Genomic DNA, 27,777 nt, shown 5'->3' with positions numbered 1-27,777 from the left:
CCCCCCCCCCACAGATATTCTACTTTGAGTATCCGTTGTGTGAGAGAATGCAAAATGGCAATAAGCTACCTTGAAGTCAGCAGTGCTTTTCAATGAATTGCTGCTTCTTAAACCACGACAGCATCTATATGCATTTGAAAAGTAGGCACATCTACCCAGGAGTGGAGTATTTCTGATGCATCAACAGACCAAGCTTGAGTGCCTGGGACCCCAAGGGCAAGTGGCACCACTGCCCTAGGCCATCTGGCTGCTGTGTGCTGGGAGGAGAGGAAGGAGGGCAGGGGCACGGGGCTGGCAGGGATCACTCCCAGCAGCCAGTAAGGGGGCATCTAGGCTGAGTCCTTGTCATCCCTTTCTTCTGCTTCTCCTGTTCCTCTCATCAGCCTCTTCAGCCTCCTCTTTCTCACCTTAAGCCCAGGGTTGGGGGGGTGGGGGGGGCCCTAGCTGGGGCTGCTGTAGCAAATGGGACACTTCCCACTGCCCGTACACACCCGTCCCCGTCGTCCTCACTGCATGTCCTGTTACATTACAGAGCCCCTCCCCTCCCCTCCCGCCACGCCCACCCTCTGTGGCCACTCCCCCACACTCAGCACCATCATCGCCCTTCTCCCAGCCACCAGCCACCCCCTCCCCCGACCCCTCTGATCCTTTCCCAGCCCTATCCCTTCATGCTGCCTTCCCTGCATCGAATTTTCCACTCTCAGGCCTAAATGCTTATCTGGTCCCTTTGATCATAGGGGACATTTTTTTTTTTTTTACATCTTTATTGGAGTATAATTGCTTTACAATGGTGTGTTAGTTTCTGCTTTATAACAAAGTGAATCAGTTATACGTATACATCCTAACACATATATATGGAATTTAAGGAAAAAAAATGTCATGAAGAACCTAGGGGTAAGACACGAAAAAAGACACAGACCTACTAGAGAATGGACTTGAGGATATGGGGAGGGGGAAGGGTAAGCTGTGACAAAGCGAGAGAGAGGCATGGACATATATACATAGGGGACATTTTCTAGCAAAATCAGTCCTGTTGAGGTGACATAAGCCACCACATTTCAAACACCTCCCGGAAGAGGGCAATGCTGAGTCCAAAGGCATAGAGCCCAAAAGACAGAGCTCCAGGCCCTGGGGCAGACACGTGGGAGTCATTTTCTATCGTGTGCACCAGAGCTGGCAGAGACACCTGGCTCTGGTCCCACCTATGCCACATACTGCCCCAGTGAGCTTGAGCCTGTCCCTCAGCTTCTCTGAGCCTCAGCTGACTGATCTGTCAGGTGGGGTTACGATCATGTTGTATTGCAGAGTGGCAGGGAGAAGTGGACAGAATGCTGGAAGCGCCCAGTCAGCGCCAGCCCTTGCGGAAGAGTCTGGCTGCGGCGGACTGAGGTGGATTGGGGGCGGGGCGGGGGGAGGTGCCCCAGCCAGCGAGCCGGGGTCTTCACCCGCCTGCACTTATGGACATGCCTGCTCCAGGCATAGTGGGCCCACAGCACTGTCACTTCCGGCCACACACGTTCCAGACCTGTTGGTGGGAGGGTAGTGTGGCTTTTCCAAACACAATTCTCCAGCAAACAGGCACTGGAGTTGAGTAAAAGTCTTTGCATTCTCTCCTCTGTGCTCCCATCCCAGGTTTCCTTCCTTATCCCCACCCCTTCCTGCCCATCTCTTCCCAGAAAAGGGAGGCAGACAGCCTGTCCTCAGTGCCTGTGGTCTCAATGGTCATGATGGTCCACCCCCGCAAAGTCTTCATGTTCTGCAATGTAACCCCCCCCCCATCAGCCCCATCCTGCTCTGCCTTCCATAGCTAGGCCATTCCAGCCCCAATTTGGAAACACTTTTGCCCAAGGATCAGATCTACTCCTTACATCTCCCAGTAATATATACCTTGCACACAGTTTGTTGACTGACTGCATGACTGACCCAAGGATAATTGAAGGGGTCCAGGGCTGCCCCACAGCTGGCTTTCTGCCTTTCTGCAAACTGAACTTCATGGTCACCAAATACTGCCAACCTGAAGGCCTTGGAGGGCCGCTCTGAGTGACAAGAGCAGGGTCCTCTGTAGTTAGCAGTGCCAGCCACGCACCAATAGTTAATATGCTGCCACCCTTCAAAATAATTTGTTCTCTAGAGGAAACTGACACTCCCCTCACAATCTCATTAGTCATTAGAAATAATGACATCTTGCAAATCGTGCAGCCCTTTCCAGTTCCCAGAGCCACATGCTCTCCTGAGCTCACCAGAGCCTCGCAACCATCTGGTTGGGGGAGGGGGACCTTCTGCGTGGTGGATGAAAGCTCGGGAGCCAGACCACCTGGGTTCAAATCTGGGCCCTGCAGTTTTTAGCTCTGGGACGTCCGGAAAGTTGCCAAACCTCTCTGTGCCTCAGTTTCCTCATCTGTAAAGTGGGGGTGACAGTGGTACCCACCTCATAAAATTAAAGCGCTCGGAGCAGTGCTTGGCTCGTGGCGAGTGCTTCAGATGAGTCAGCCCTCATTGACCTCTCTGAGGGCATGGGTCCCAACGGAGGGAGTGAATGGATGAATCTCTGCATGTACCATATGGGCTGACACCTGCCATCTAACTGCAGGGGCCAGTCCAGCCTATCCGACTCCAAAAACCAACCTGCTCTGTGGGGTTGGAGGGCATGGCCTTGGGCTTTGAGGAACATGCATCTAGAGGGGAGACAGACAGGAAGGGAGGTCCTCCTTAGGTATCGCAGGGGCTCAGGAGGCAAAACATCAAAGAGAAGATTCAGGTGTCTCCAGGAAACCAGCCCCACTGCAACCTATGTTAACCTCAAACCCATCAGACAAGTGGATGTTCAGGGGCCTGAGCCGAAAGAGAAGTTGCTTTAAGACAGGTCTTGAGCAGAACAGAGTTCCTTGTTTCTGAGAGCAGATACCCCAACAGGTGTGGGTGGCCGTGACTAGTTTTCTCACCTTTTACATTTTGAGCCCGTTATCTGAAGTCCTCAGAAACATCTTGGCCATCCATCCATCCATCTATCCATATTTACCTATCACTATTCACGTACCTCCGATCATAAATCTATCTGCTTTCTGCAATCATTTTTCTCTCACCTGTGTATCTATCATCCAACATTTAATCTGGATATCTAGCATCTATTAATAATGTCTGCCATCCGTCCATCTCTGTGTCTATCTGTAGTCCATTATCAGTCATGAGTTAATACAGTGAGTATTCGTGTACTTAAACGTGGACCATCTAGTTCCAAGGGGACGGGGGTGGGGTCGGGGTGACTCCAGGAGGGCTAGGGTGGCTGGAACAAAGATGGACGGGAAGGAAACTGGAGGGCTGATGAAAGCAGAGCTTGGGACCCTCCTCTCACAGCTAGCCTGGCCTGATGGATGGAGGGGAGAGGGGCATGAGAGAGGAGAGAAGAAGACGAGGGGGAGGGCTGCTAAGCCATTAGAGGGGTGGGCTTCATGCTAACCTAGATAATCCCCCCTCAGTCTACCCCCCCAGATTAGTACAGTGTCTTTCCAGGACAACCCCGTGAGGGATGGGGGGATGCCCGGGCTCAGGTGTCAGGGCAGAGAAGGTGGGTGCTACCCTCCACCAGCACCAACACACACAGAATCCTGCAGTCTCAAGGGCTGAGCTTCTGCAGGCAGGCCGAGGGCAGAGATGGGGTGCCCAAGGAGAGATGGCCAGGAGCCGCCTGGAAAAGACCCATCCCAGCCCTTCCCGGCCCTGGCTGTGTGCTGGTATCACCTGAGTAGCTTTTGAAACAAACGAAAACCAACAACATAGAGGCCCGGACCAATCCATATCTCAGGGGCTAGCTGGGCACACCTGTATTTTGAAAGCCCCCAGGTGAATTTCATAGCATCCAGGGGTGAGAACCACCATCTTACAAGATCCAGGATTCCCGCTGTTATTCTCAGAAGTGTGTCTTGAGGAGGAAGGAGCAGACTTTGGTGCTCTAGGGGCAGGACTTGTGCTCTGGGCAGGGTTGAGCTCTCCAGGGTGCAAAAGGGGAAATATTCTTCTGGTCTGCCTCCATGGGGGCCAGGGAGACTTCTGCCAGGGTGTTCAGAAAGCATCATCCTCACCTTGGGTCATACTGGAGGAGGCTGGCCAGGTGACCTCTGAAGATTCCATCCCCACCCAGGGCCACCAGAAGTCCTTGTCACAGTTGCAGCCTCTGGTTCAGGTGTGACTCCTGCTGTGTTAGACTAGTCAGTTTGACCCTGAGCTGCGTGCACCTCCCAAGGAGGACAGTGGGCAGGCCATTAGAAGCTGGGGTGTCCCTCTCCTCCCTCGTCCCACAAGAAGCTGAGCCCCACCCTCGGTGTTAAAAATGAGCCATGGGTCAGAGGGGCAGGAGGTTTGCCGGGCACTGCATTCTGTCTCTGGCTGTAGCAGGGGGTGGGGAGGAAGGGGGTGGACCCATGAACACCATTCTCTTTGTGAGGCTGTGGGAAGATCTGCGGCCAAGGTAAGGGTCAGCCCGTGGCTAGGGTTAGAAGTTTGTCTATGGCCGGGTCATCTGCAGGCGGCGGACAACTGTGCAGCTCTACGGCTCCGCTAACAAGAGCCCCCTCCACGGTTAATAGTGTCAAGCACTCCAAGTGGGTACTGTTGCTTCTTCCCCGGTATCTGTGGCCGCCTCAGCTAGATTCTCACCCCGTCAATGAGATGTTCTTAAGGCGTTCCTTGGTCTCTCCTCCTGTTACCCCTGCTGCCTTGTGGACCACCCTGCCCTTACCCACCCCCTGCAGAAACCTCTTCCCTTTGCTGGAATGAAGCCCGGCTTTGTCTGTCTCCTTGAGAGCTGAGGACAAACTGGCCATAATTTATGCTCCCGCATGATATAAAGGAAAAAAATGCCCCATTATGCTATAAATTATCCTGTGATGGGTGAAATGCTGGAGACTGCGCCAGACGCCAGCGGAAACCCCATTAGACAACAGGGTTGGGCTGCAGAAGTCCCCATAGAACTCAGGGCCGTCTGTCGTGCGCCACGCGCCCGGGAAGGATAAGGTAGCAGATCTAATGTATAATCAGTTACCTGGAGAGCCGGCCACGTGCCGCAGCCCCAGTGAAAGGTGACTTCCATTTAGTGCCACCGCGTGCCCCAAGCGCCTTCTGGGAGGCCTGGCGCAGACTCACAGGCACGAGGGTCACGGGCTGAAGGCCAGAGAAGGAGGTCGCGAGGGATGTGGGTATGGCCTCCGGGCCCCTCACCCATGCTGCGCCTCCAGGGCTTAGCTCTTGCCTAACTCAGGGCTCCCACGCCTGCCCATCAACTCGAAAAGCACAAGAGAAGAGGGTGTAGGGACCATTCGTGGTGCCCCGGGGTGGTGACAGTCTTCTGGTTCGGCCTCCCCGGTCATGCTGCAAGCCCCCGAGGGCACAGAGCCACACCTCTGCCCTGGGCAGGTACCCGGGGCTGGAGGGGTGTGGACTGTGAGTCCAGGGGATTCTGCCAGCAGGTCCGATTCTCTGTGTGGTGAGGGGAGAGGACCTTGCAGCCTAGATCCCAGGCAGAGGAAGGCCTGGGGACTCATCAGGACAGAGCTTAACATCTTTGGTCACCCAGGAGACTTCAAGCCAGCCGTGCTCTGGGCAGAGGGGCGAGTGAAACTGAGGAGGGGCTGTGAGGCACGTCTGCGGGTCGTCGGGCAGTCAGGAACCACCGGAGCCTGCTCCGTCTGAGCTAAGCAGGGCCCCACCAGGCCCCTCTTCCGGGCTCTGGACAGAAGCCCTGGCCCATGCAGAGCAATGGGGTTATTAGGCCTTTGTCAGCTGTCTGTGCAGACATGGAGGGGTGGAGAGTGAAGAGAGAGAGCAATCTCCAGGTAGCACTGTCTTCCACCAGGAAGGAGGGTGACCTGAGAGCTCAGCTCCATTCAGACCCCCTGGGTCTGAGTCCTGGCTTCCCCAGTGACTGGCTATGTCTTCTTGGGAAAGATATTTAACTTCTCTGAGCCTCAGTTTCCTCATCTGTACGGTAGAAAGAATAAAATATCCGTTATACTTGCAAAGGGCTTATTTCAGTACGGGCGTCATGGTAAATATTTGATAAATGAGAACCATTCTGATTATTAGTATTGTGGTGGTTATAACCACCTCATGGAGGAGTGGGTGTGGTCAGAGCTGTGGTCTCCCTCGGGCAGGGGCACCACACAGCCCTGGAGAGGGAGCCAGTCTGACCAGAGCTGTCTGGGGGCAGCAGAGGCTCTGTGATGTGGGAGCTCGGTCCACTGGCTCTTGTCATGAAGAAGACACCAGGGTGACATTGAGGGGGGTGGGCCTGGGAGTCCAGTTGGACCACAGGAGAATCCCTGTGTGCTATGACTTAGGAGCCAGTCTGAGCCAAGAGAGGACATGGTAGGCAGTGAGTATGGACGCAGGGTCCGAGTCCCAAGCTAGGCTTCCAGTGGCCAGCGGTGAGGGTGCAGGCTGGGACCCTGAGGGAATTGTTGAGAATATGGTGGGTGGGGAAGAGGAAGGAGGGAGGGGGGGATGTGTCACTGTGACTCCATGTCCCACGTGCCTGTCACACTCCCTGCCTTTGCACATGCCATGCTCCCTGACCTGGGATGCCTGCCCTGTGCCTTTCTACCTGGCAAACCCTGCATGTGCAGCCCCTAGGGCCTGGCTCAAGACTTCTAGACACCCCACACCCCCAGAGCTCATCACGGCAGGCTCTGTGCCTGCAGCATGGCCGCTGCCCACTCATCTCCAGGAGACACTCACTTCCCAGTTTCTGAGGAACCCTGGAGTTCAGTGTCCTGCAGATGCCAAGGACATGATCTTGGAGACAAGAGGAGGAACGGCAGTGCACACGCAGTGCCCTGCCCTGGGGCAGGCCATGCATGGAGTATTCCTGAGACTTCACAAGACCTACGTTTCTGAGCAGAGGGATGGCGGGATCGGGGGAGTCAGAGTGTGGGGTGCCTGTGCAGCCCCTCACAAGGCTTGTGCTCAGTAAGACGGGAGCACCTGCGGGGTCTGAGCAGGAGATAGACAGGATGTGCCTCGGGTTGTAGCTGACTCCTGTGGCTGCCCTGTGGAGAGCAGCCAGCAGGGGCCTGGGTGGATGGCGGGAGACAGTGAGGAAGGGACTCTCACGGCCTGGGCCCTACCCCGAAGCATTTAGAAGGCAGAGCTGGCTGAAAGAATGCGAGTGGGGGAGACTGGGTGTGCCCTGCATTCTCCCACCCCGACATCAAACAGAGACCGTCTGGAGGGAGCTGGCCAGATCAAGGCCTGGCACGGCCGGCCCTGGAGGCCGGAGCGGCTGAGGGGCCTCATTTTCATCCCCAGGGGAGCGGGAGCCCCATCTTGGCCCTTCTCACCGCCCCATCCCCAGCAGCCTTTAATCTGGTTTGATGTCTCCTTCAGTCTTCTTCCCAGGCAGGAAGGCTTTAACCTTGGGAGGCGGCTCCCGCCCAGCTGCACCCCTGGCCCTGGCTCTGGCACAGTGTGAGTTGTGGGGACAAAGGGGGGCCTCGCTCGGCTCCTTACTGGCGCACTTCACGTGGAGAGCTCTCCCAGGCCTGGCCCGTCTCAGGAGGGCAGTGACACGGGCACATGGCTGCAGAGGGACCCCAATCTAGGCCCTTAACCTTGTTGTGGATGGCGAGGCTGGAAACTCCCGCACCAGCAGGAGAGCGGGCAGTTGTGGGTCCCCAGGCAGGAGAAGAGGGGGTGCAGACCCCCAGCCCTACCCGCTGCTCCCCTGTTTGAAAGGCAGGTGTGGGACTGCGTGCTGCCCACCTCAGGGCTGGCCGGGAGGGGGAAGAGGAGGCCTCTGGACTCAGGGTGGGGGGTCAGCGACCTTGAAAGTGGCACAGATTTCAGTTCAGATGACCAGTTTGACACCTTCTTGTCCCTTAGGAGCCAGGGTGCTTGGCGGGTCAGGACACGGAGAATGCATGGAAAGGGCACAGAGGGGTCTCAGTGTAACTTCGGGGGAAACGTCCCTCGTTGTGGATTAATCCAGGCAGACCACGTGGAGGGTGCTGGGGAGCATCTCAGAGGGCCCCCAAATGCTGCCATTTGGTCAGGGGAGGCAAAGGAAAGCCCGGCTTCCAGGCTGACCCCTGGCAGATGACTGTTCAGTGTCCCTGGGGTCCTCTCCACACCCAAGGGGTGGGGTGGGCATCCCCATCCCACCAGCTGCCACTGCTGCGGGTGAGCAGTAGTCCTGGCTGTAACTCGTGCAGAGCTGCATTTATTGAGCATTTGTGCCAGGCTCTGGGCTAAAATCCTCAGGTACCTTAACTAATTTCATCTCCCAGCAGCCCTATGAGGTGGGTGTGATTATTCTCCCCTCTTACAGATGAGGAACTGGAGGCCCAGGGAGGGTATGTGACTTGCCTAAGGGGGCCCAGTCAACCAGGATTTGACAAAGCGCCTCAGTTACTCTCTGCAAGACGCCCCGGCCCCGCCCCTCCTGTCAAGTCTGTGTGCCTTCGATTCAAGGTCCTTCCTCATCTATGGGTGAAGTTAGGGAGAAGGAACAGGTTTTTCCCCCTAAGACTCACTACCTGTGGCCCTTTGGGCATGAAATCACTCCCCAGGGAGAGCAGATGGTCCTGGGATCCAGAAGGCGGTCCGGCAAGTCCCCTGGTCCCACAGTAAAGAGGCCACGAGATGCTGAGGGTCTGGCATGGCCTCTGCCAGCAGCTGAGGGGCAGGTGTATGGGTACCCGGGGCTCTGGGTTCTGGCCCTGCTCTGCCCACTCCCGGGGCCAAAGGCTCAAGAGCAGGAGAGAGTCCTCTGGCTCAGTCACTGGGAGTGTCTGGAAGTTTCTTCTCACTCCCCAAACTGCTGCCCTTGAGCCTCCAGGGCCCTATCAGAGTGTCTCCTACAGGTCTGGCCCTACATACCCCCACCCCCCACCCCCAGCCAGGCCCTCCTGGTCTCCTAGCAACCCCTCTGGCTGCCCCACCAGCCACAGAACTCAAAACCATTTATTCCCCACCCCGGCCCCTGGCCCCCCGGTTCTCCCCAGCTCAGGTCCCCCCACAAACCCTCCCTCGGCAGCTGGAGGGAAGAGAACAGTAAAAATCTACTGCGGCCATAAAGGCATCAGCCATCTGAACATTCATCCACGGTGCCCCAGCAGTCGTCTATCCTTAAGTGTGAAATATTGTTTAATGCCAATGGCAATGAGCGAATCAAGTTTTGAAAATTAAACCGGAATTTGAGCATTAGCGCCAGGGTGCTGGCATTTGGCAAGTCACGTGGTGCTGCTGCCACCCACCTCCTCCCCCCTCGGGGCCCCACTCATCCTGCACAGCCAGCAGAGTGCTCCCCGCACACACGTCTGGGGGCTCCGAGGTACCACCCTGATATACCCCAAGAGGGGCCTGTCCTCAACTAGCTGTCAGTGTGTTGCTTCTCTGTTTTCTGGGCTCTCCTTTTAAAATGCAAATCCTTCCAGCCAGAGTCCCGTTCTGCCCAGACGTTCCAAGTGAACAAGAGAGGAGTCTGTCTCCCAACTGGAGGGGCTGGAGGAAGCATGAGATTCTGGCAACTAGACTCCTCTGCCTTTTCATCTGCACTTAAATCTTCCCGGAGGTGTCCCCCAATGCTAATAGGTTGGGAAACTGAAACTCAGAATTAGATTGAGGTTCTGGGAGAATGAAGAATACTCCCGAGGTCAGAGGACTGGGAGATGTGTGTGTGTTGGTGGGGGTTACGGCAGGCAAGAGGGAGTTGGGAAAGCAAAGTCCAGCTCCCCCTGAACCCCCAGGCAGGGACCACTTGGGAGCAAGTGAAAAGAACAGCCCTCCCATCTCTTAGCTTTTGCTTAAATCCTGTTGTGGGTCTGGAGCCCCTGACCCTGACGCCAGGCCACGTCCTCCTGGAAGCCTTCAGAGTGTTGCCACTGCCCCCTTCCCCAACTGGCCCCTACAGACCTGCAGTCCAGAGCTATTGCCTGGCTGTCCTCTCTCATGGGGGGCTCCGTGGCAGAGGCTCTGGGGCCAAAGACTGGATTCTCCAGGGATCTGAGAGCCAAGCATCCCCCCCCACACACACTTGCCCAAAGAGGAAAACCAGAAGGGCCCCCAAGACTCATCTCAGACTCTCTGATCAGCCGAGTCCCAGGCACACAGTCAGTGCTCAGTCAATGCTTGCTGCAGGAGTGACCAGAGGCGGGATGCCAGGGGCTCTGTTCCATTCCCTCCTCAGGTGGTTGTAAACACGTGCACCTGACAGAACTTGGTACTTTTCCCATCCGTTATTTTATTGGCTTCCCCCTCCCACAGCTCCTGGGGAGGGGGAGGAAGATAAACTGTGCCCACTCCCCCCGCAGTGAGAGCATGACATCTGGGCACAGAGAGCTGAGTTGCCCGCTCTGGTTCAGGAAGGGCCGGGACTAGTGCCAACCTTCTGGGGTGTCACACCCCTGCCTCCTGGAACCCCAGGTGCTCCCTCACCCCTGCAGACACAGGCACTCATAGCTTAAAAGAGCAGGAAGGCAGCAGCAAGGGGGTCAGGATTAGTAATTCAAGAGACTCCAAGAAGCTGGGTTTAGTCCCGGCCCCAGCTGCCCCGACCTCCTCATCTAAAAAAGGTGGGAGCCTTGGTGTTTTCCAGGGTCCAGCCCAGCTCTGCCATTCTGCCGCCTTGTTACTCCTGGGGAGGGCACACCAGCTCTGGGGGCCACTCTGTCGCAGCCCTGTGGGCCTTTGTCTTGTTCTGTAACTTATATATTGTGGACGGCCTCTGTTCCCATCCGGAAGTCAGCTCCAGTGAGCTGACTCACCTCTCTTGTTTCCTGCTGTAGAAGCAGTGCATGGAACAGTGTCTGGCACAGAGAAGTTGCTCAGCAAACAGTTGTTGAATCACTGCGGGAGCATGAGCCCCTTGATCGGCCCCTGGGCCAGGAGGAGCCCATGTGAAAACCCAAGGGCAGAGATTTGGGGTATTTGCCCATCCCCCAGCAGGTCAAAGCTTTCCTGTGCCAGCCACTGGGCTCAGCCCAGGAAGTCAGAAGTTGAGCTTAATGGAGCCGCCTGCCTGCCCCAAGCTGGGCTCCGTCAAGAGGCAGATACTGGGCTGCAGACTGGCCTCCTGCATCTCTGAGGGAGACTGCTCCCATGCGGTCTCAGCGACCTCCCACTCAGGGATGTCTTCAGCCCATTTTCCCCCTGACCCTGAGGTCTGTCCTTCACTTCCCATCAAGGTGGCCTGCGTGTCCCAGTCCAGCAATACCTGCCTGAACATCTCCTCAGAGGAGCAGCGACAGCCCCACAGCCATAAAACGGGCTCAGGTTGAGGGTTCATGGGGGCCAGTGAGAGCATCATAGCCCCACCATCAGCCAGGGACCCTGCGTCACTCAGGCAGGAGGGCTGGGGGCAGGGACTGCTCAGCGTGTCCCAGGAAATCGGGGTCTGTGTCCATGATGGAGCGGGTGGGAAGTGGCTGGGGAAATGGAGTCATTCTCTGAGACTCTCGCTAGGTTGGCATAAGATCCAAGACACCAGCCAAATGGTGTCACTGGTCATCTGACACAGCTTGGGGACAGAGCCTTGGGAAAGTGGCCGGGGGAAGGAGGGCATGGGGGGTGGGAACACAAGGAGAGGTTGTCCATCTCAGCTGAGCAGCTACAGCCTGAGTCCAGTCCAAACTGTCACTTCAAGTGCTCCTCCCCCAGATGTGGATCCTCTGGCCTCTCCCTCCCTGTGACCTCTGTCCCCTCCAGTCAGCGCAGGGAGCTCCATTTCCTCTTCCTCCTGGATAGAGAACCCCAGGTCATGGTCATCGCTGTTGTTGTTACTGCTGGCCAGGCTCTGTCCTGCAGCATCTCCTGGGAGCCTATTGTCCACCACATGAGGAGGGCTGAGTTATTCCCATTTTAGAGACCGAAAAACCTGAGGGGGCGAACAGGTATGCAGCTGGAAGGCAGCAGAGCTGGGGTGTGAGCCAGTGGGCCCGGGCCGAAGGAGGAGATCCACCCTCAGACTGAGTCCTTCCACTCCCTGGTCTGAAAGACAGGCCTTAGAATCACTCACCCAGTACCAAAGCCAACTGGAAATAAAGAGCATCCTAGAAACAAATAAACCTTTGTGTTGGGTGGGGTCACTCCACATCACCTGGACGAAGTGAGTCTGGAGCCAGGTTTATCTGGTTTCTGGCAGCCTTCCAGAAAGGGAAGGCTAGTTGTAGTTTCCCTGGGGAAGTCCGGACAGGCAGGAAGAGCGGGAGCCTGGCCCCCTCCACATTGGGAAAGCCCTCAAACAGGAAGGGCCTAGAACGGAGAACTGAGAATTGGCAGTAAGGGGTGATTTCAGGGAGTGGAAGAAGGAATTAGAAAAAACAAACAAACAAACAAACAAAAAAACCCTGGCAAAAGGGAAGTGGCTGGATAGGAAGGCACGTGGGGATGAATTTTAATGCAATCAGAAAGCTGTCATAATGAAACGAGAGGAGTATATTCAGACGTCAGGAGAGAGGCAGGAGCTGCGGCTCCAGCATCTAAACCAGGCTCGGTGCAGGACCGGCTTCTCTTCCTTTCCTAGTTCCTTCCTGGGAGGAGATGTTTGAGCAGGAGCGTCAGGGATGAGCAGGGGGCAGGTTTTCACTTCTTTGTCTTCCTGGAAATCCCATTTAATTGGAGCCTTTAAAAGGGGCTGTGGGAGGGGGAGCACCTGGCCGACCTGGGGAGCAGAATTTCAAGGCTCTACTGAAGGCTTCCAAACTCGATTCACTTCACGTAAATGCTGCTGTGCTTCTGGGAGTTAAACGTAAGCCCTCGGCCCTCTCGCCTCTGTCTCTGCCCTCTCCTTCTGCCTGGCTCTTCTCTCTGCTCTTTTTTTTTTTTTTTTGCGGTACTCGGGCCTCTCACTGCTGTGGCCCCTCCTGCTGCGGAGCACAGGCTCCGGACGCGCAGGCCCAGCGGCCACGGCTCACGGTCCCAGCCGGTCCGCGGCATGTGGGGTCCTCCCGGACCGGGGCACGAACCCGTACCCCCTGCATCGGCAGGCGGACTCTCAACCACTGCGCCACCAGGGAAGCCCTCTCTCTTCTCTTTGTTTCTAGTTCATTTTCCTCTGTCTCCGCCATTTCCCCTCCCTTTCTGCTTCGAACCCTATCTCCTCCTGTCCCTCCTCAGGAGGAAGTTTCATCCCTTCCACTCCCTCTGTCTTCCTTCCGCTTGCTCTCCCAGTCTCTGCTTCCCCCAGCCCAGAGCTTGGAGTTGGGGATGCCTGGAGATGGGGCAGGGGCGTGCCCAGCCCTGCCAGCGCCTGAGCCGTCAGGCGGAGCGCCCAGGCTAGGGCAGGCTCCGGGCCCAGAGCTTTGGCTGAAGCCCACCCATGTTGGAGGTCCAGGCTGGCGTGCCCTGATGCAACATTGGTCACAGGAACTGACAATGATACCCCGTGGGCATGGAAGGGGCACCTCATCGCTGAGAGCTTGCCCAGTGCTGAGTGCTCCAGGCTGGGGGTACCGGCAGGGCGGTGGTCAGGCCTTCCTGAGGAGGACTCTGCGGTGGCTTGTGAAGCAGGGCAGGGCCTGGAGGTTTCCTCCGCTTCGCTCCAGACCTCTGGTCAGCCCCTCGTCTCTATGTGAACTCTCCTGGCCGTGTGAGTGACGGGGGTGCTCTGGTGCAGGAGGTACCAACCACCCTGAATCCAGGAGGACATGGTCCTGGAGTGCCCTTGCATTCTGTGGAAACCGTGAACACATGGCCATTTGCAATTTTGGGGTGGGTATTTCTGCAGTCTTGGCTGTGTGTGTCAGTTATTGAAGAGTCAACAAGCATCTAGAGGGTGTCTGCCACCACGGGGACCCTGTTCCAGCAGCTATGGCTGCCTAACAACTTAACCCCAAACGGAGTTGTATAAAACAACCATTTATTATGCTCATGGATTCTGTGGTCAGGAATTCAGACAGGGCACAGCTTGGAGGGACTGTCTCTGCTCCAGGATGTCTGGGCCTCAGCTGGAAGACTCACAGGCTGGGGCCTGGAATCATCTCAGGACTCATTCACTCCATGTCTGGTGGCTGATGCTGGCTGTCAGCTGGAGGCCTGGGTTCCTTTCCGTGTGGACTCCCGGTATGAGCTAGTTGGGGTTCTTCACAGCATGGTGGCTGGCTTCCACAGAGCAACCATGCCCAAAAGGGAGAGCTGAGAGTGGAAGCTGATCCTTTTTTATGACCGAGCCTTTGAAGGCAGCTCGTGTCACTTCTGCCATTCTTTATTGGTTAGAGCAGTCACAGCCCCGCCCAGATTCAAGGGGAGGGAACTTAGACCCCACCTCCCTGGGAGGAGTGAAAGTCACACTGCAGTAAGAGCTTGTGGGATGCTCTTATGCTCAAATCCACACAGCCTAACGTGATCCCTGTCACCCTAAGCACACATCTGAGTGCTGTCAACAAACCATTTGGTACTCAACACAAGCGTGGGGGCGAGGCTGCTGAGGGAGCCCAGTCTTCAGAAACAGGCCCTCCAAAGTGCCCAGGGCTGAATTTCGCAGCATGAATAGGAAGGGGCAAGAGGAGGGAGCGCCAGATGGAGGTAAGAACATGTGAGGCAGAAAGGAGGTGTGCTCCTGGGACTGGCATAGGGCATTCATTCATTCATTCCATAGCTCAGTCCTGCAGGCCTACTACATGCCTGCTACCACTGCTCCAGCAGAGGCCTGGCCTCTTGCCTCAGGGAGCATAGATTGAGGGGTGGGGAGCTAGACAGAAACCTACTACTCAGTCAAAGTAGTAAATACTTGTCCTTTGAATTTTGGACCATGGGAAAGGCTGAGACAGAGAATAAAGAAGTGGAAGGAGGGGCTTTGATGAGAAAGCAATATTTAAACTGAGACCTAGCATTAGAGGATTCAACTTTGTGATGTGGAGGACACTCCAGGCAGAGAGAACAGCATATGCAAAGGCCCTGTGGCAGACTTGCCAGTTGTAAATTAATTTTGGTATCTGGGGGTGAAAGTGGCTGAGGAAGATAGTTTGTGTCTAAGAGGAGGGAGGAAGAGAACGTAGGGCTGCGCATACGACCTGTGTGCCGGTGCCTGCCAGTGGCCCTGCCCCTCAGTGTGAGGTCTGCTCTCTAGGCAGGAAGGGGCAGAGTCGCTGCAATCCTGCCCCCTCTTAGACCCAACCCCTCCTACCTCCCCTCCCCCTCTGGCCTTGCCCTCCTCTCCCCGTAACCCCCTCACCCCGCGTCCTTCCTCCCCTTCTAGCGGTGCCCCACCCGCCTCCCTCTCTTTGTTTTCCCTCCCCCTCCTGCTGTGCGCCCCCTTCCCGCCCCCTACCCAGCTCCTACCCTTCCCCTCCGTAACCCTTCCACCTCCGGCCGTGCCCTCCCCCCGGGCCCGACCCCGCGCAGCCGGGCCCCCGGCCCGGGTAAGCATCTCCTAATTTTGTTCCAGAAGATAGAAAACTCTTTGTGGGCATGCTCAACAAGCAGCAGTCTGAGGACGATGTGCGCCGCCTCTTTGAGGCCTTCGGGAACATCGAGGAGTGTACCATTCTGCGCGGGCCAGACGGGAACAGCAAGGGTGCGTGGGGGCGGGGCGGGGAGTGGGTGGTGCGAGCAGGTGGGCGGGGCGAGGCCGCGGGTCTCCTGCCAGCCTGACGGCAAAGTCCCGAGCCGTCTGGGGCTGGCCCCGTCGGGCAAGCGGGGTAAGGCTGCTTGGAAGGGGCGAGGCGCTTGGGCCTGCGGGGATGGAAAGGTCGCGATGCAAGTCGCGAGGGACGGGACCACTTAAGGGTCCTTGGAAGACTCTGGCCGGTCCCGGTCTTTCTCTGCCTCCTTGTGTGGCTCTGAGTTTGTCGGTTCTCTCTCACTCTTTCTGTGTCTCACTCTGCTTTCTTCTGGGAGGCGCCCTCTCCCCTCGGCCCCTCCCGTGCCCCGTCTTTCAGTCCTCCGCTTCTCTGACCTTCCTCTGGGCCCTGGCGCCGTGGCTCAGCCTCTCCCGTCCCCCCAGGGTGCGCCTTTGTGAAGTACTCCTCCCACGCCGAGGCGCAAGCCGCCATCAACGCTCTGCACGGCAGCCAGACCATGCCGGTGAGTGCGGCCGCCCCTGGGGAGTTGGGAGGGGGGAGGGAACGGGGCAATGAGGGACAGAGACATCCCGGCCACCCCACGCATCCGCGGGGCCCCGACAGCCCTCGCGCGCTCGGCCACAGGATGCCAAAGGCTTGCGGTGCTCACAGCCTCCCCATGAGACCGCAAGGCACTGCCAATATCCGCACTTCTAAGACAAGGACATTGAGGCCCAGAGATGTTAAGAAAGTGGCCCAAGGTCACCCAGATAGAAAAAGCCTGAGGTGGGGCTGGGGGGTTAAGACTCCAGACCCCTGGACGAAGGGTTGGTGCTTGTCACCGTGCCACCTACCCCGCCCCCATAGCACCCCGTGGAGAGGACTGGGTGGGCCCAGGCCAGGGAGCAGAGGCGGTTAGGGCTGGTGGGCCTCACACACAGTCCTGGCTGCAGGGAGCCTCATCCAGTCTGGTGGTCAAGTTCGCCGACACCGACAAGGAGCGCACAATGCGGCGAATGCAGCAGATGGCTGGCCAAATGGGCATGTTCAACCCCATGGCCATCCCGTTCGGGGCCTACGGCGCCTACGCACAGGCAGTAAGTGAGGGCACGGCAGGGCGGGGCTGGGGGCCGCAGTTCTCCGCAAATCCTAGGAAGCACTGACTGGAACAGGGAGAGAGGTTCAGTGTCCTGCTGACACCACACCACCCCCGCCACCGATCATGGAAGGGTGTCCTCAGGCCTTCTGGTTACTCCTGGCAGGGGTCCTTTGAGGTGCCCCAAGCCCTCATCCCCTACACCTCCTCTGTAGTCCTCTCAGTCCCCAGCTCAGGCCCCGGCCCATCAACTTCTTTCTTCCACACTGGGGCGGGCTCTGCCAGCATCTCCCCTCAGCTGCCTCTCAGACCTGTAGCCCCACATGGGTGGCACTAAGGTAGGCCAGGGTTCTGCTTCTAAAAATGCAAGCTCCCCTCACTTGTTCAGCAGGGTCCAAACTTGGCCACTTTCAGCAACCTCCCCCATCCCCACTCAGCTCTGTGAGAACCTTGGGGTGCCTGAGGTTTTATTTGTGATTCTCCTGTAGCTTCTACCCTACAGACTCCAAGTTAGGACCATTTTGAACAGACACCCATTCCAACTTAGTTCTACAGAGGCTCATCCAACACATCTCTAGAGCCTTGGATGTCACATCTCCATGAACGACAGGACTGACTGGTGCCCATGGAGCCAGTCCCCTTCCCCCACCTTCTACAACTTTAGAGTGCCAAGGACCTTACTATTACTTTTGAACACAGTTTCCTCTTGGGGGGCGGGAGGGGGGTGGTCTCTAACAGCCACTGAGAGCTAGGGCAGGTATGGGGAAGGCATCAGGGCTCCCTGGGGGTGGGGGTCAGGAGATGTGTCTGAGCTCCCTGGGGTGCAGGGCCTAGGAGGCTGGTCTCTGGGAGCTGAACCCTTTGGTGGGGAGGGTCGCCCCCCCTGGAAGCGCATGATATTTTTTGCACTCCCTCTGCCCCAGCTGATGCAGCAGCAAGCGGCACTAATGGCGTCAGTCGCACAGGGTGGTTACCTGAACCCCATGGCTGCCTTCGCCGCCGCCCAGATGCAGCAGATGGCGGCCCTCAACATGAATGGCCTGGCGGCCGCACCCATGACCCCAACCTCAGGTAAGTGGGCAGGTACCAGCACAGGGCCTGGCCTGGCAGGAAAGCAGCTGGACCCACATCGGTACCTTTTGTTTGGCCAATTTTGGCTACCAATGGACCATCCTGTGTCAAGAGCACATAGTGTCTGGGCCCAATGCAGGCCTTATCCTTGGGCAGTGTGTCTCAAAAGTGTTCTAATTCCTGAGGACCCATGGGAAGATGGGATGTGGACCCCTGATGTCTGTGATGTGATTTCAGAGTGGTGAGAATTTCACTCAAATTGTTTAGCCATATCAGGAAGCAATTCATTTTGATCTCTGGTGTAGATATCTGGAAAGAAATTGACATGAACACATCTCCCTTTGAGGTTTGAAAGGGAAAGAGCCCTGCCCATCCTGTGACCCCTGGCCCAAGCACAGAAGGAACCCCATTTTTTCATTTCCCTTTAACCCAACCTAGATTCACTGACTTTTTCCAAGACAGCTTCACAACAAGCAAGAGAGAACTGTAAGAGTTACTAAAGGACAGAGGGGTTGGAAACAGCTCCGCTTACAAAGCATGTTTTTAATTGGATCCTGGCTATTGCCCAGTTCAATGATTCTCAACCAGGGCAATTTTGCCCCTCCCTCCCAAATATCTGGCAATGTCCTGGACATTTTTGGTTGTCACAGCTGAAGGGGGGCGGTGCTACTGTAATCTGGTAGGTAGAGACCAGGGATGCTGCTAAACATCCTGCGATGCACAGGACAGCTCCCTACAAGGAATGTGTGGCTACAGATGCAGTAGTTTCAAAGTTAAGAATCCCTGTCTAGCCCCAAGGGCTGAGCGCTCATTCACCAAGTTCCCTTCGCTATCTGCACTCAGGCCATAGCAGCAGCCTTCCTGACATCCAGGAGCTATTCCTTTCCCAGCTAAAAGCTATAAAAGACTGTGCCATCTCTAGCCCCAACTTGAACGCCACCCCAAAGCTCTGATCCCCGATCTAGGGACGGTCCTGATGGCCTCAGGTCCTTATCCACAGAGACACCCTGCTTCCTACATGAAGAAGAAGGCCTTTCCAGCCTCTGGGGCCTCAGTACAATCACCATGCCATCCACACCTTGTTTCCATCCACCTGGTGTAGGGAGGGCACAACATATTGTCATCTGACCCCAGCTTTACCCCTGCCACAATGAGCATTACCACTGTCCTAAGAGGAGGAGGCCAGGCTGTCTACTTTCTGTGGGAATAGGGCTGAGTCTGGACTCTGCAAAGGCCTTTCTCCCTCAATGCAAGGGAACACCACAGTTAAGACCTCCTCCACCTGAGTATCAAGACTTACTCATAGGGAGGCAAATCAGCCCCTCAGTGATCCAATTAGGATAGCAGAGAGCAGAGCCATAGCTTAGAAACCCCTTGGTGGCTAGACAAAGACCAGTCCATCCTGACTTAACTGGGGTGAGCACGAATCATTGAAAAAGACTAAAAGAAGACCAAGTGTGGTCAAAGTCAAGGGCACTTAGAGGTCTATGTGCTGCTGGTCCAAGGTCAAGCAGTCAGTGGTAAGAGAAGTCTTTGTGGGGTAGGTGAGATTTGGACTCTGACGTATAGATATAGTTGGGATAAGTAGAGTCATTACATATAGGGAGATGATAACCCAAGGCCTGATTCACAGATAGGATTGAGTTGATGTGTGAGGTCCAAGCCCATCCCCAGGTCCTTGGAGCCAGCAGGGTGGAGCTCCATGGGTTGGCCTTCATCACCTTTGTTCTGTTTGCCTCCCCTTCTCCACCCATCTTCACCTCTGGAACCAGGTGGCAGCACCCCTCCGGGCATCACTGCACCAGCCGTGCCTAGCATCCCGTCCCCCATTGGGGTGAACGGCTTCACTGGCCTCCCCCCACAGGCCAATGGGCAACCTGCTGCAGAAGCTGTGTTTGCCAATGGCATTCACCCCTACCCAGGTAAGAACATGTGGTAGCCCTTCCTTCCCCATGCAACACACTCCTCATCCATTCTGTCCGTGCCCTTGCTGTTATAACAGGGAATGTGTGGCTCCCTGCCCTCTGTTCCTTGGTGGAACCCCAAATGTGATCAGGGAAAGCCAGCCTCCTGCCTTCCTTCAGGGAGCTCCTGATGGAAGAGAAGACAGATCCCTGGGGGTTTGTCAGTCTGATGGGTGAGAAAAAGCCCATTCCTGGGGCTCCCTCAGGGGAAAGGAGAATAGATGAGTTGTCCAGCTCATCTAGAGAGAGGCTAATAGCTGCAAATTACTTGAGAGTGAATTTGACCCAAAAGAAGTGAGGGGATAGAAGCTAAAAGAATAATCATATTTAGTATTAAATAGGAAAAGCCTCTTTGGGGAAGGAAGTGGAGGTATATAGATTGGCAGCCTGGCTAGTACATACCAGTTCGGTCCCTTGGTGCAACCGCGGTCAGAACTTTGGACAGTTCCTGGGTCCTACCTTCATGAATTCTGGCACACAAGAAGATCCAGGAGGCCTGTTCCTGATTAACTTTGCTCCTCTAAAATTTAGCAGTTCTCCTGTGGTAAGAGTGTCCAGTTGACTTTAAGCAGCTCATCTCCCTGGTCTTGAGGACTGGAGCTGGGAAGCTGGGCCCAAAGCCCTAGAGTAGACTGGCAAGAGGCAGTGTAATAGCAACGAGGAGAATGCTGTCCTTGCTGGAGGGCAGGTCATGAGGTCACAGAGTCCCCATAAGTACTAGTAAGTGCCCAGTCTATGAAAGGTGAAAGGGGGGTGGCCCAGAAGGAGGGCAGGACATGGGCCTATCTCCTGGGAGGTCAAAATCCAGTCAGGAACATAACATGCATCAACAGAACAATGAGGCAATAAGGCAGAGTAGACTTTGGTCAAGAGTGAGTGTTCTCTGATTTGAGATGCCTAAGGATTCCAATGAAGGAAGAGTTCTTTCATTCTGTAGGCTGAGGAGGCCCAACAGAGCCTCCTGTGGAGGCGCTCAGATCAAACATTAAGTACGGATGAGCAAGGAGCACGCTGCTAGGGAGGGCCTGTCCTGGCAGGGGCAGGGTGGGTAAGGAGGTTGGCCCAACTGGGGCAGAGGAGATCAGCCTTGGGGGGCAGAGTAGTGCTTCCCACTCTGGTCGCCCATCAGAATCTACTGTGTGGCTTTGTAAAACCACAGAAGCCCAGAGATTCTGATTTCACTGGAGTGAGGCCCAGGCATCCATAGAATATAAAAGTTGTACCAGCAGCAGAGTAGAAGCTGAGTGTGCCAGAGAGAAATAGAGGAGAATTTCCTGACTTTGAACTTGGAGTTGTTCATGATCCCATCTCAGTGCTTTTCCCACAACTCACCCCTCACTGCATAGCGAACAGACCAGAGAAGCCTAGAGAGTGAAGTGACAGGGCCTGGAGGGGGATCTGGAGTGCTGCTTAATGGTGAAGGCTCCAGGCTGGGAGGGGCTTGGCAAGCTGGAGGTGGGAGAGAGCCCCCCTATCTCAGGTTCTTGGGCTTCTCCTCACTCAGGCTCATGGGCTGGGAGATACAGTCCCCAGCACATCTGGGTGGTTTCACCACCCCCTCCCTCGCCTGCCCACAAGCCCATCTGGGTCTCTGGATTTTGACAAACCTGGTCCTTCCCCACCCCTACCAGCATCTGTGAGCTATTTCCCTCGTGGAATTTGGAAATGTTTCTCTCCCCCATTTGTAACAATCTGTCACATCCCATAAACAGTCCCCTGCCAGAGCAGGAGGGAGGGATGGAGGGAAGGGAAGGAAAAAAGTAGTACATTAAAAAAATGAATTTCCCATCTTTAAATGCAGAGTTTGGAGCTGCTGTAACGAGCGAGATCCTTCAAAGTGCTCATTCTTTGGCAGTTACTAATGAGGTCGTTAAGCAGCTAAGTAGAGAGGGGTCTCAGAAAGCTTTTCTCCACGTCCTAGCCCCAGGTAGCATCTCTGCTCTCCCCTTTACTCATCGGGATCATGCTGGAAGCACACAGTGTGGCTTTTACTGCCACAAAACGCCCCTGAAGGGGTGGCTCTCACAAATGGTAGGGACTGGTTATCTCTCGCCCGTGTCACGGTGTTTGCTGAGCACTTGCTACGATCCCGGCGCTGTGCTGGGGGAGCTGCCACAGAAGTCGTGCAGGTTATATTTTGCACAGGACACCGCAACTCTGCCCAGAGGAGAGACATCTTTTTTCTAATTGGCATAAAGGCATTCTGTGGCTGAGCAGCTGGGTAGCCCAAGAGGACAAGCAAGATGTGGCTCTCCCTCCAGGGAGCTCAGGCTGGTGGAGGAGTCAGGCGGAGGGAGCAGTAGGCCACCTGCCAAACGCCACCACTACTGCTACCTCACCACTGGGGGCTCCAGTGTCCACCGTGGGGGAAATCGAGGGATAGGGTTTTGTCCTGGGCAACCCCAGGCGGGAAGGAGCCCGCATCCTTACCCATCTTCAGCTCCCCACTCTGGGCAGTGCCCTCCTGGGCCCAGCTCACCTGCTACCATCCACATGCTCTCTAAGGACCTCTGCCCCAGGACTTTCCCTTGTCCCCCAGAGACCCAGGAGCTATTGTTCTAGTGTAATGTTACTGAGAGGTTCAGGGAAGAGAGCTCAGAAGGGAAATTTGGGGATTCTTCTTGGTCTGCAGGCCCCAAAGCCTGGCACTGCCGTTTAGCTTCGCTGGCCTGGGTCACCGGGCCGATAAGCCTGGATGGTTTCCTTTCTGCCTTGCTGTGTTCACCAGCTTGCCTCAAATGTACTGAGGCTGGATCTGTCCCCACCCATCTCCCTGGGCCCCCAAGGCCAGCCCACTCCCACTTCAGTCATCACTGCCCTTGATCACCAAAGGCAGTGCCCACCACTGGTCTGTGCTGCAGCCAGGCTTTTGCCCACCACATCTGCAGACACAACAAAGGCAACAAGTGAACCAAGAAGTCCAGCTTCTCTGGGTTGCTTGCCAAAGTATCAGCCCAAGGGCCCCCGCGCACTGGGCAGTAGATGTCCCACTCATGAGATCAGGTGTTAGAAGGTCCTTGGTCTTCTTGTTCTTTGGTGTCTGTGGGCACCGTGGGGCAGATCTATTTGTGTGGTCAGTTCTACTAAGGGCATGCCCAGGAATGAAAGACCTCTGTGCCTCGTGCAAACTCCCTAAGAATTTGGGAGGGGGTCCCTCTGTTTGAGTAGGCATGGGTGGCCCATGAAGAATGGCAGGATGAGGCCTCCATGCCCTTTCTTTTGCCTAGCTGGGCTCTGCCCCTGAGTCCTGCTAGGGATAAGTGAGGAGGAAACCAGCCTCCTGATAGCCTCTAGCACCCTTGCCCGCTTTCCCACAGCCCTTCTCCAGGGCCAGGTCCCTCAGGTGTCTCCCCACAAGCCCCTCATGGTCAAGCCCTTCTCTGGTGTCTCCTTCCCTGCCCTTCCCAGCCTTCTGCATGAACCACACCTCTCACCCCTGACCCAAGCCAGTGGCAGGCTGCATCCCCCAACCAGGGGAAACAGCTTTCCACCCTACTAAGGGCCCCAGGCTGAGGAAAGGGGAACCCCCATTCAGGGTTCCTGCCTCAGATGCCCTGCCCCAGGACAGAGACCACAGTGGCTGGGGAGGCAGTGCAGCTACAGCCTCATCTCCAGGGGTGTGGTGGGAGAGGAGCTGGTTTGGGTAGGCATCGCTGACCTCTGCCCCCTTGGCTCCCCTGCAGCGCAGAGCCCCACCGCCGCGGACCCCCTGCAGCAGGCCTACGCCGGAGTGCAGCAGTATGCAGGTCGTTAGTATCCACGCGTCCCCTCGGTGGTCCCCCGGCTGTATGCACCTCCCCATGCCTGGGCACCAGTGCCCCCTACCCAGCCAGGCCTGGGCCTAGCACTGTGAGGGAGGGGGGAGCAGGGCAGGACTGGCCAGGAGCTGTGGTAGAAGGAGGGAGTGTTATACTGACAGAGACCCCCCCCCAACCCCCGCCGGGCTCCCTCCCCCTCTGCAGGTGCCCCTTGGCCTTCAGGCAGAGCTTACCTAACCCTAACCCAACACGGCAGTGGTGGGTGGTCCGAACGTGCGATGAGTTGGTGAGCCAGGCTAAGCTTTAACCTTGCTGTGAAGTGACTCATCTTTGAGGCCAGATTTCCCTCCTCCGTGGTGCTGCCAGGGCTGGCTTGTCCAGGAGCACCAAGCCTCCCAGCAGCACTGGGGTGAGGCCGGAGCTAGGTGTCACTGGCTCAGAAAGCACCGATGCCTGGGTTTGAGGGAAGGGAAGCAGTTTCCATCCCTGCCCCCCACCAGCCATACACAGGCAACAGGAGTGGGGCCCGAGCAAGGAGGACAGGGAACAAGGGAGGATAGGCAGCCAGAGGTAGAAAAGAGGAGGGGCGAGCAGATGGCCTTGGGTCACTGAATGGGAAGGTGATGAGCTACCGTAGGAAGCCCAAGGCCAGCTGTCAGCCACGCTTCTCTCCCTCCCCCAGGCTCGGCAACACACAACACACACACACACACACACACACACACACAGACACACACCACAGTCATCCCCGCCCAGCCAGTGTCCTGCTGTCTGGCCTGGTCAGGGTCCCTCCTTGCTGTGTTTAGGAGCCAGCAGTGTCTCCCCTGAGGGTGACGGAGCTTCCTGGCACCATGGGGACCTGGATAAAGCGGGCTTCTCACATCTGGAGTCCAGGGGAAGCTGTCTCCTTCACCTGCTGAGCGCCCCTGAGCCCCTCTGGGAGCCAGGCCAGGCGGAGGAGGGGGCTAGCCGCTCCTGTCCCACCTCTGGCCCTTTCCAGTTGAATATAGAAAGCATCAGATTTGTTCAACTCAGCCCTCTGCCCCTGGGGAACCACCCGCTGGCAGGGTCCCAGACGCCAAGCTCACACCTAGGGGGGCTCCCGTCTCCCACACAGGCGCCATCTGAGCGAGACTGAGGGTATGTGGCCGGAGTCAGTCGTGGCTCAGAGAAGGGGGAACCTTGTGGGTTCCAGGCGGTGTGGGGCGATCCTCTCCAGGGCATTCTGATGTTTTTGATTATCCGTTATTATCCACACGTGGGTTGTCCATTGCAGATTAAACTCGCCTCCCCCATGCACACACCAGCGTGCGCGTGCACACACGTACACACACACACACACCAGCGCACATACACATCTTCTAGTCTTCCCTTTGCCGCTTCTCCTTCATGACTGCTGAAAACTGGCTTTATCTTAAAAATGCATTTTTTCGCTGGTCTGCTTTTGCTGCTCAACACTGAAATTTCTCTCTTTCTCCTGCCTCTCACCCTGTCTCTCTCCGTGTCACTGTCGCCGTCTCTTGCTCTTGCCTCTTCTCTTTGGCCCTCCAGCAGCCGCCTACCCTGCTGCCTACGGTCAGATAAGCCAGGCCTTTCCTCAGCCACCTCCAATGATCCCCCAGCAACAGAGAGAAGGTGAGTCTGCCAGCGGGGCTCCTACGCCTCTTCCCCCCTTCTCTACCCAAAGAGGCTGCTTGCCTGGGCCTTTGGCAGGGGTGTTCCGTTGGCAAGGTGACCACATCTGCATTGTGTTGAGGGTGAGAGGAGCTGCGGGACGGTGAGAGGCAGCGCTCTCCAGTCCAAGCGCGGAGGTGCACTGTCACGGGCAGCTCTGTAAACCCAGGTGGAGGGAGGTCAGGAAGGTGGGGTCCCGGAGCAGGCAGGGTCCAAGAATCTCCCCTCCCTCGATGGGCAGCATTTGTCCAGTGGCAAGGAAGGGGAGAAATATGAATGGTCATGGCTGGGGTGGTGGGCGGGAGTGGGGATACCAGTTCATCAGGGACAGAGGTTGTACTTTCCAGGTGAGAAGGAGAGTCAGCTGGAGCTCCCAGGGCAGGACTCCGTGGGCAGGTGAGGGGATGGGGTGCTCCAATGTAGGCCTAGTGAAAGACGGGGATCCTGGAAAGCCACATCTGGAGGCCCTGGTGTGAACAGCAGGGCAGCAAGGCCAGTGGGCCTCGGGAGGCTGGAACCTCGTAAAGAATCTGGGTCCTCCCATTCCAGAGTCCGGAGCCCCGCAGGAGCTGGATAACAGATCCACGCCCGGGGATGCAGGGATGCTCACAGAGCTCGGTTTGATAGGGTCCTGTCTCTCTACCCCGTGAAAAGGGTCAGCCTGCCAGTGAGGCCACCACACCTGCCCATGTAGCCCACGTGGCCAGAGGGTTCCAGTGGGTTCCATATCGCTGGCTCGTAGCCCCTGCGGCAGACTCTCCCAGACCTGTGGGATGCGGGCTAGTCCTGGAAAGGACCCCGGGGTCTGCTGGTCCAAAGCCCTGTGGTCAGACAGGCCCCGAACAGGCCCCAGAGCCTGGATGGTTGAAAGGCTGGTTTTTGAAGCAAACCCTTCTGGGTCTGACTCCCAGCTCAGCCCCTCGTCTCTCAGCCTTGGTGTCCTCACCTGTAAAGTGATGATCATTCCCTAGAGGGGTGTGAGGATCAGACTAGCTTAAGTCTGCCTTCCAGACTCCAGCAGTCGCCTGCGGGTTTCTCACTATGCACACAGCCCTCCCCTCACCAGTGTGTCACCCTCTCCGAAGTTGTACGTGAGGCATTATCTTAGTTCACATGCACCAGGCAGCTCCTGAGACCTGTGTCATCACCTCCCTGGGCCCATGAGGATGAAGCTGCAGGAACCCAGAGGGTGCACGGTGAGGCCCCCTGCTCACTCCTGCAGCCATGCTGCAGCTGCTGCAGCTCCAAGTCACGCCTGGGCCCATTGGTGAAGTGTGGGTGGACGATGGCCCATCAGCCTGCCTCTGCCAGATGGTCCCCTCACTGGGCTGTGGCCCTGGAGCCTGCCCTGCCCCCTCCCTCCTCCCCCCATTGATGCCTTCCAGCACCACATCAGTCAGGTCAGGGCCACAAGCAGTGGGTCAAAGAGTTCAGCATTGCCTGTCCCAGGCCCAGAGCAGAGAGCTGTGCCCAATGGCCCTTACTGCTCTGTCACCCCACTGGCTTCAGGCTGACCTGCCCTCACCTCGTAGTCAGTGCCCTGTATCACTCTGGCCTGTGGCTCAGAGGTCTCTAAACCCTGCTACACACACACACACACACACACACACACACACACACACACACACACACACACACACACACACACACACACACACACACACACACACACACACACACACACACACACACACAGCTGCAGGTCATTGCTGGTCTGACCAACACATATGACAGCCCCTACCACTGGCCTTAAACACAGTCCCCACCATCTGCTTCCTGCCCCACCCCCTACCTCATACTTTGTACCAACCCATGAGTCTAGCTCTGAACTCTTTCACATACCTTCTCTCCATCTCCAAGCAGCTTCAGCTACCCCCACCCCTGTGCCCTGCTCTCTAGAGCTGACCCTGTGTGGCCAGTCCCCACTCCAGCCTCCCATCGGGCGGGAGGATCTCCCACTGTTGTCTCCATCCTCCCTGACTTCGGTGCGCTGTGCGAGCAGGCCATGGGAAGCAGTGAGATGTGAACCTAGATCCCTATAGAAGCGCGCTGCATATAACGGCGAGCTCACGGTGCTGGAAGTGGGGTCCTCGGGGAAATCTGTGGGGTCCTGAAGGATGAGGACTCCCCTCCAGCATGTAGAGATGGGGAGATGGGCATTTGAGGCTGGGAGAACAGCAGGAGCAAAGGCATGGGTGCTGCAAAGTCTGCGGTGAGCCTGGAAATGGGGTGGAGACAGGCTGAGAGTGGGTTGGAGCCAGACCAAAGCCATGTGCAGCATCGCATGAGGCACGAACAAGAAGGCTGTGTTCCTCCAGCCGTGCCAGTAGTTAGCCTCTTTTCACCGTGGTCACCTCCCCTTGTGTCATGCCATTGAAATACCAGGACACACTGGTTGCCGGGCAGGACCCTCCTTCCAGCTCCCTTGTCTTTGAGCTGAGCCTGAAAACAGATGCCTGAAGGCCCTGAGGCTGTCTGACCACAGATCAGCCCAGGTTCCTGTGCCAGGGGCTGCAGTGTGGTCCAGGGCAGTCACTTTCTGTCTCTGGAGCTTCATTTCACCATTTGTCAGGAGTCTGGTTTGGACCAGATTGATCTCCAAAGTCCTGCAGTTATGCCATCTGGGTGCTCTGTAATCTGGGAATTCGGGTTCCGGGGTAGCCCCAGTAGGACAGTGTGTAGGCTCACTGTGGAGGGGTGAGGGGCAGGGGGCTGGGAGTCCCTGT

General features: G+C 56.7%; 1 protein-coding gene across 27 annotated transcripts in view; it reads left to right on the top strand.

The window, feature by feature from the left end:
• CELF4 (CUGBP Elav-like family member 4) overlaps window positions 1-27,777 on the top strand; it is a gene marked incomplete at both ends in the record, with an annotated part of 296,294 nt that overhangs the window by 251,826 nt on the left and 16,691 nt on the right. For 5 of the 27 annotated variants that reach the window (XM_082667892.1, XM_082667884.1, XM_082667883.1 and 2 more), the window contains 7 exons: window positions 15,374-15,502; window positions 15,932-16,011; window positions 16,442-16,585; window positions 17,508-17,655; window positions 19,428-19,577; window positions 23,303-23,368; window positions 24,929-25,012. In XM_082667892.1, the coding sequence (XP_082524018.1) occupies window positions 15,374-15,502; window positions 15,932-16,011; window positions 16,442-16,585; window positions 17,508-17,655; window positions 19,428-19,577; window positions 23,303-23,368; window positions 24,929-25,012 (801 nt within the window). The remainder of the gene's footprint in view (window positions 1-15,373; window positions 15,503-15,931; window positions 16,012-16,441; window positions 16,586-17,507; window positions 17,656-19,427; window positions 19,578-23,302; window positions 23,369-24,928; window positions 25,013-27,777) is intronic. The other 22 variants (XM_082667889.1, XM_082667879.1, XM_082667894.1 and 19 more) reach the window with 10 other exon arrangements.

Source organism: Grampus griseus, assembly GCF_964374135.1.
Source record: "Grampus griseus genome assembly, chromosome: 12".
Classification (NCBI taxonomy): Eukaryota; Metazoa; Chordata; class Mammalia; order Artiodactyla; family Delphinidae; genus Grampus; species Grampus griseus.
Note: the sequence above shows the minus strand (reverse complement) of the source record. Positions and strands in the feature narration are given on the sequence as shown.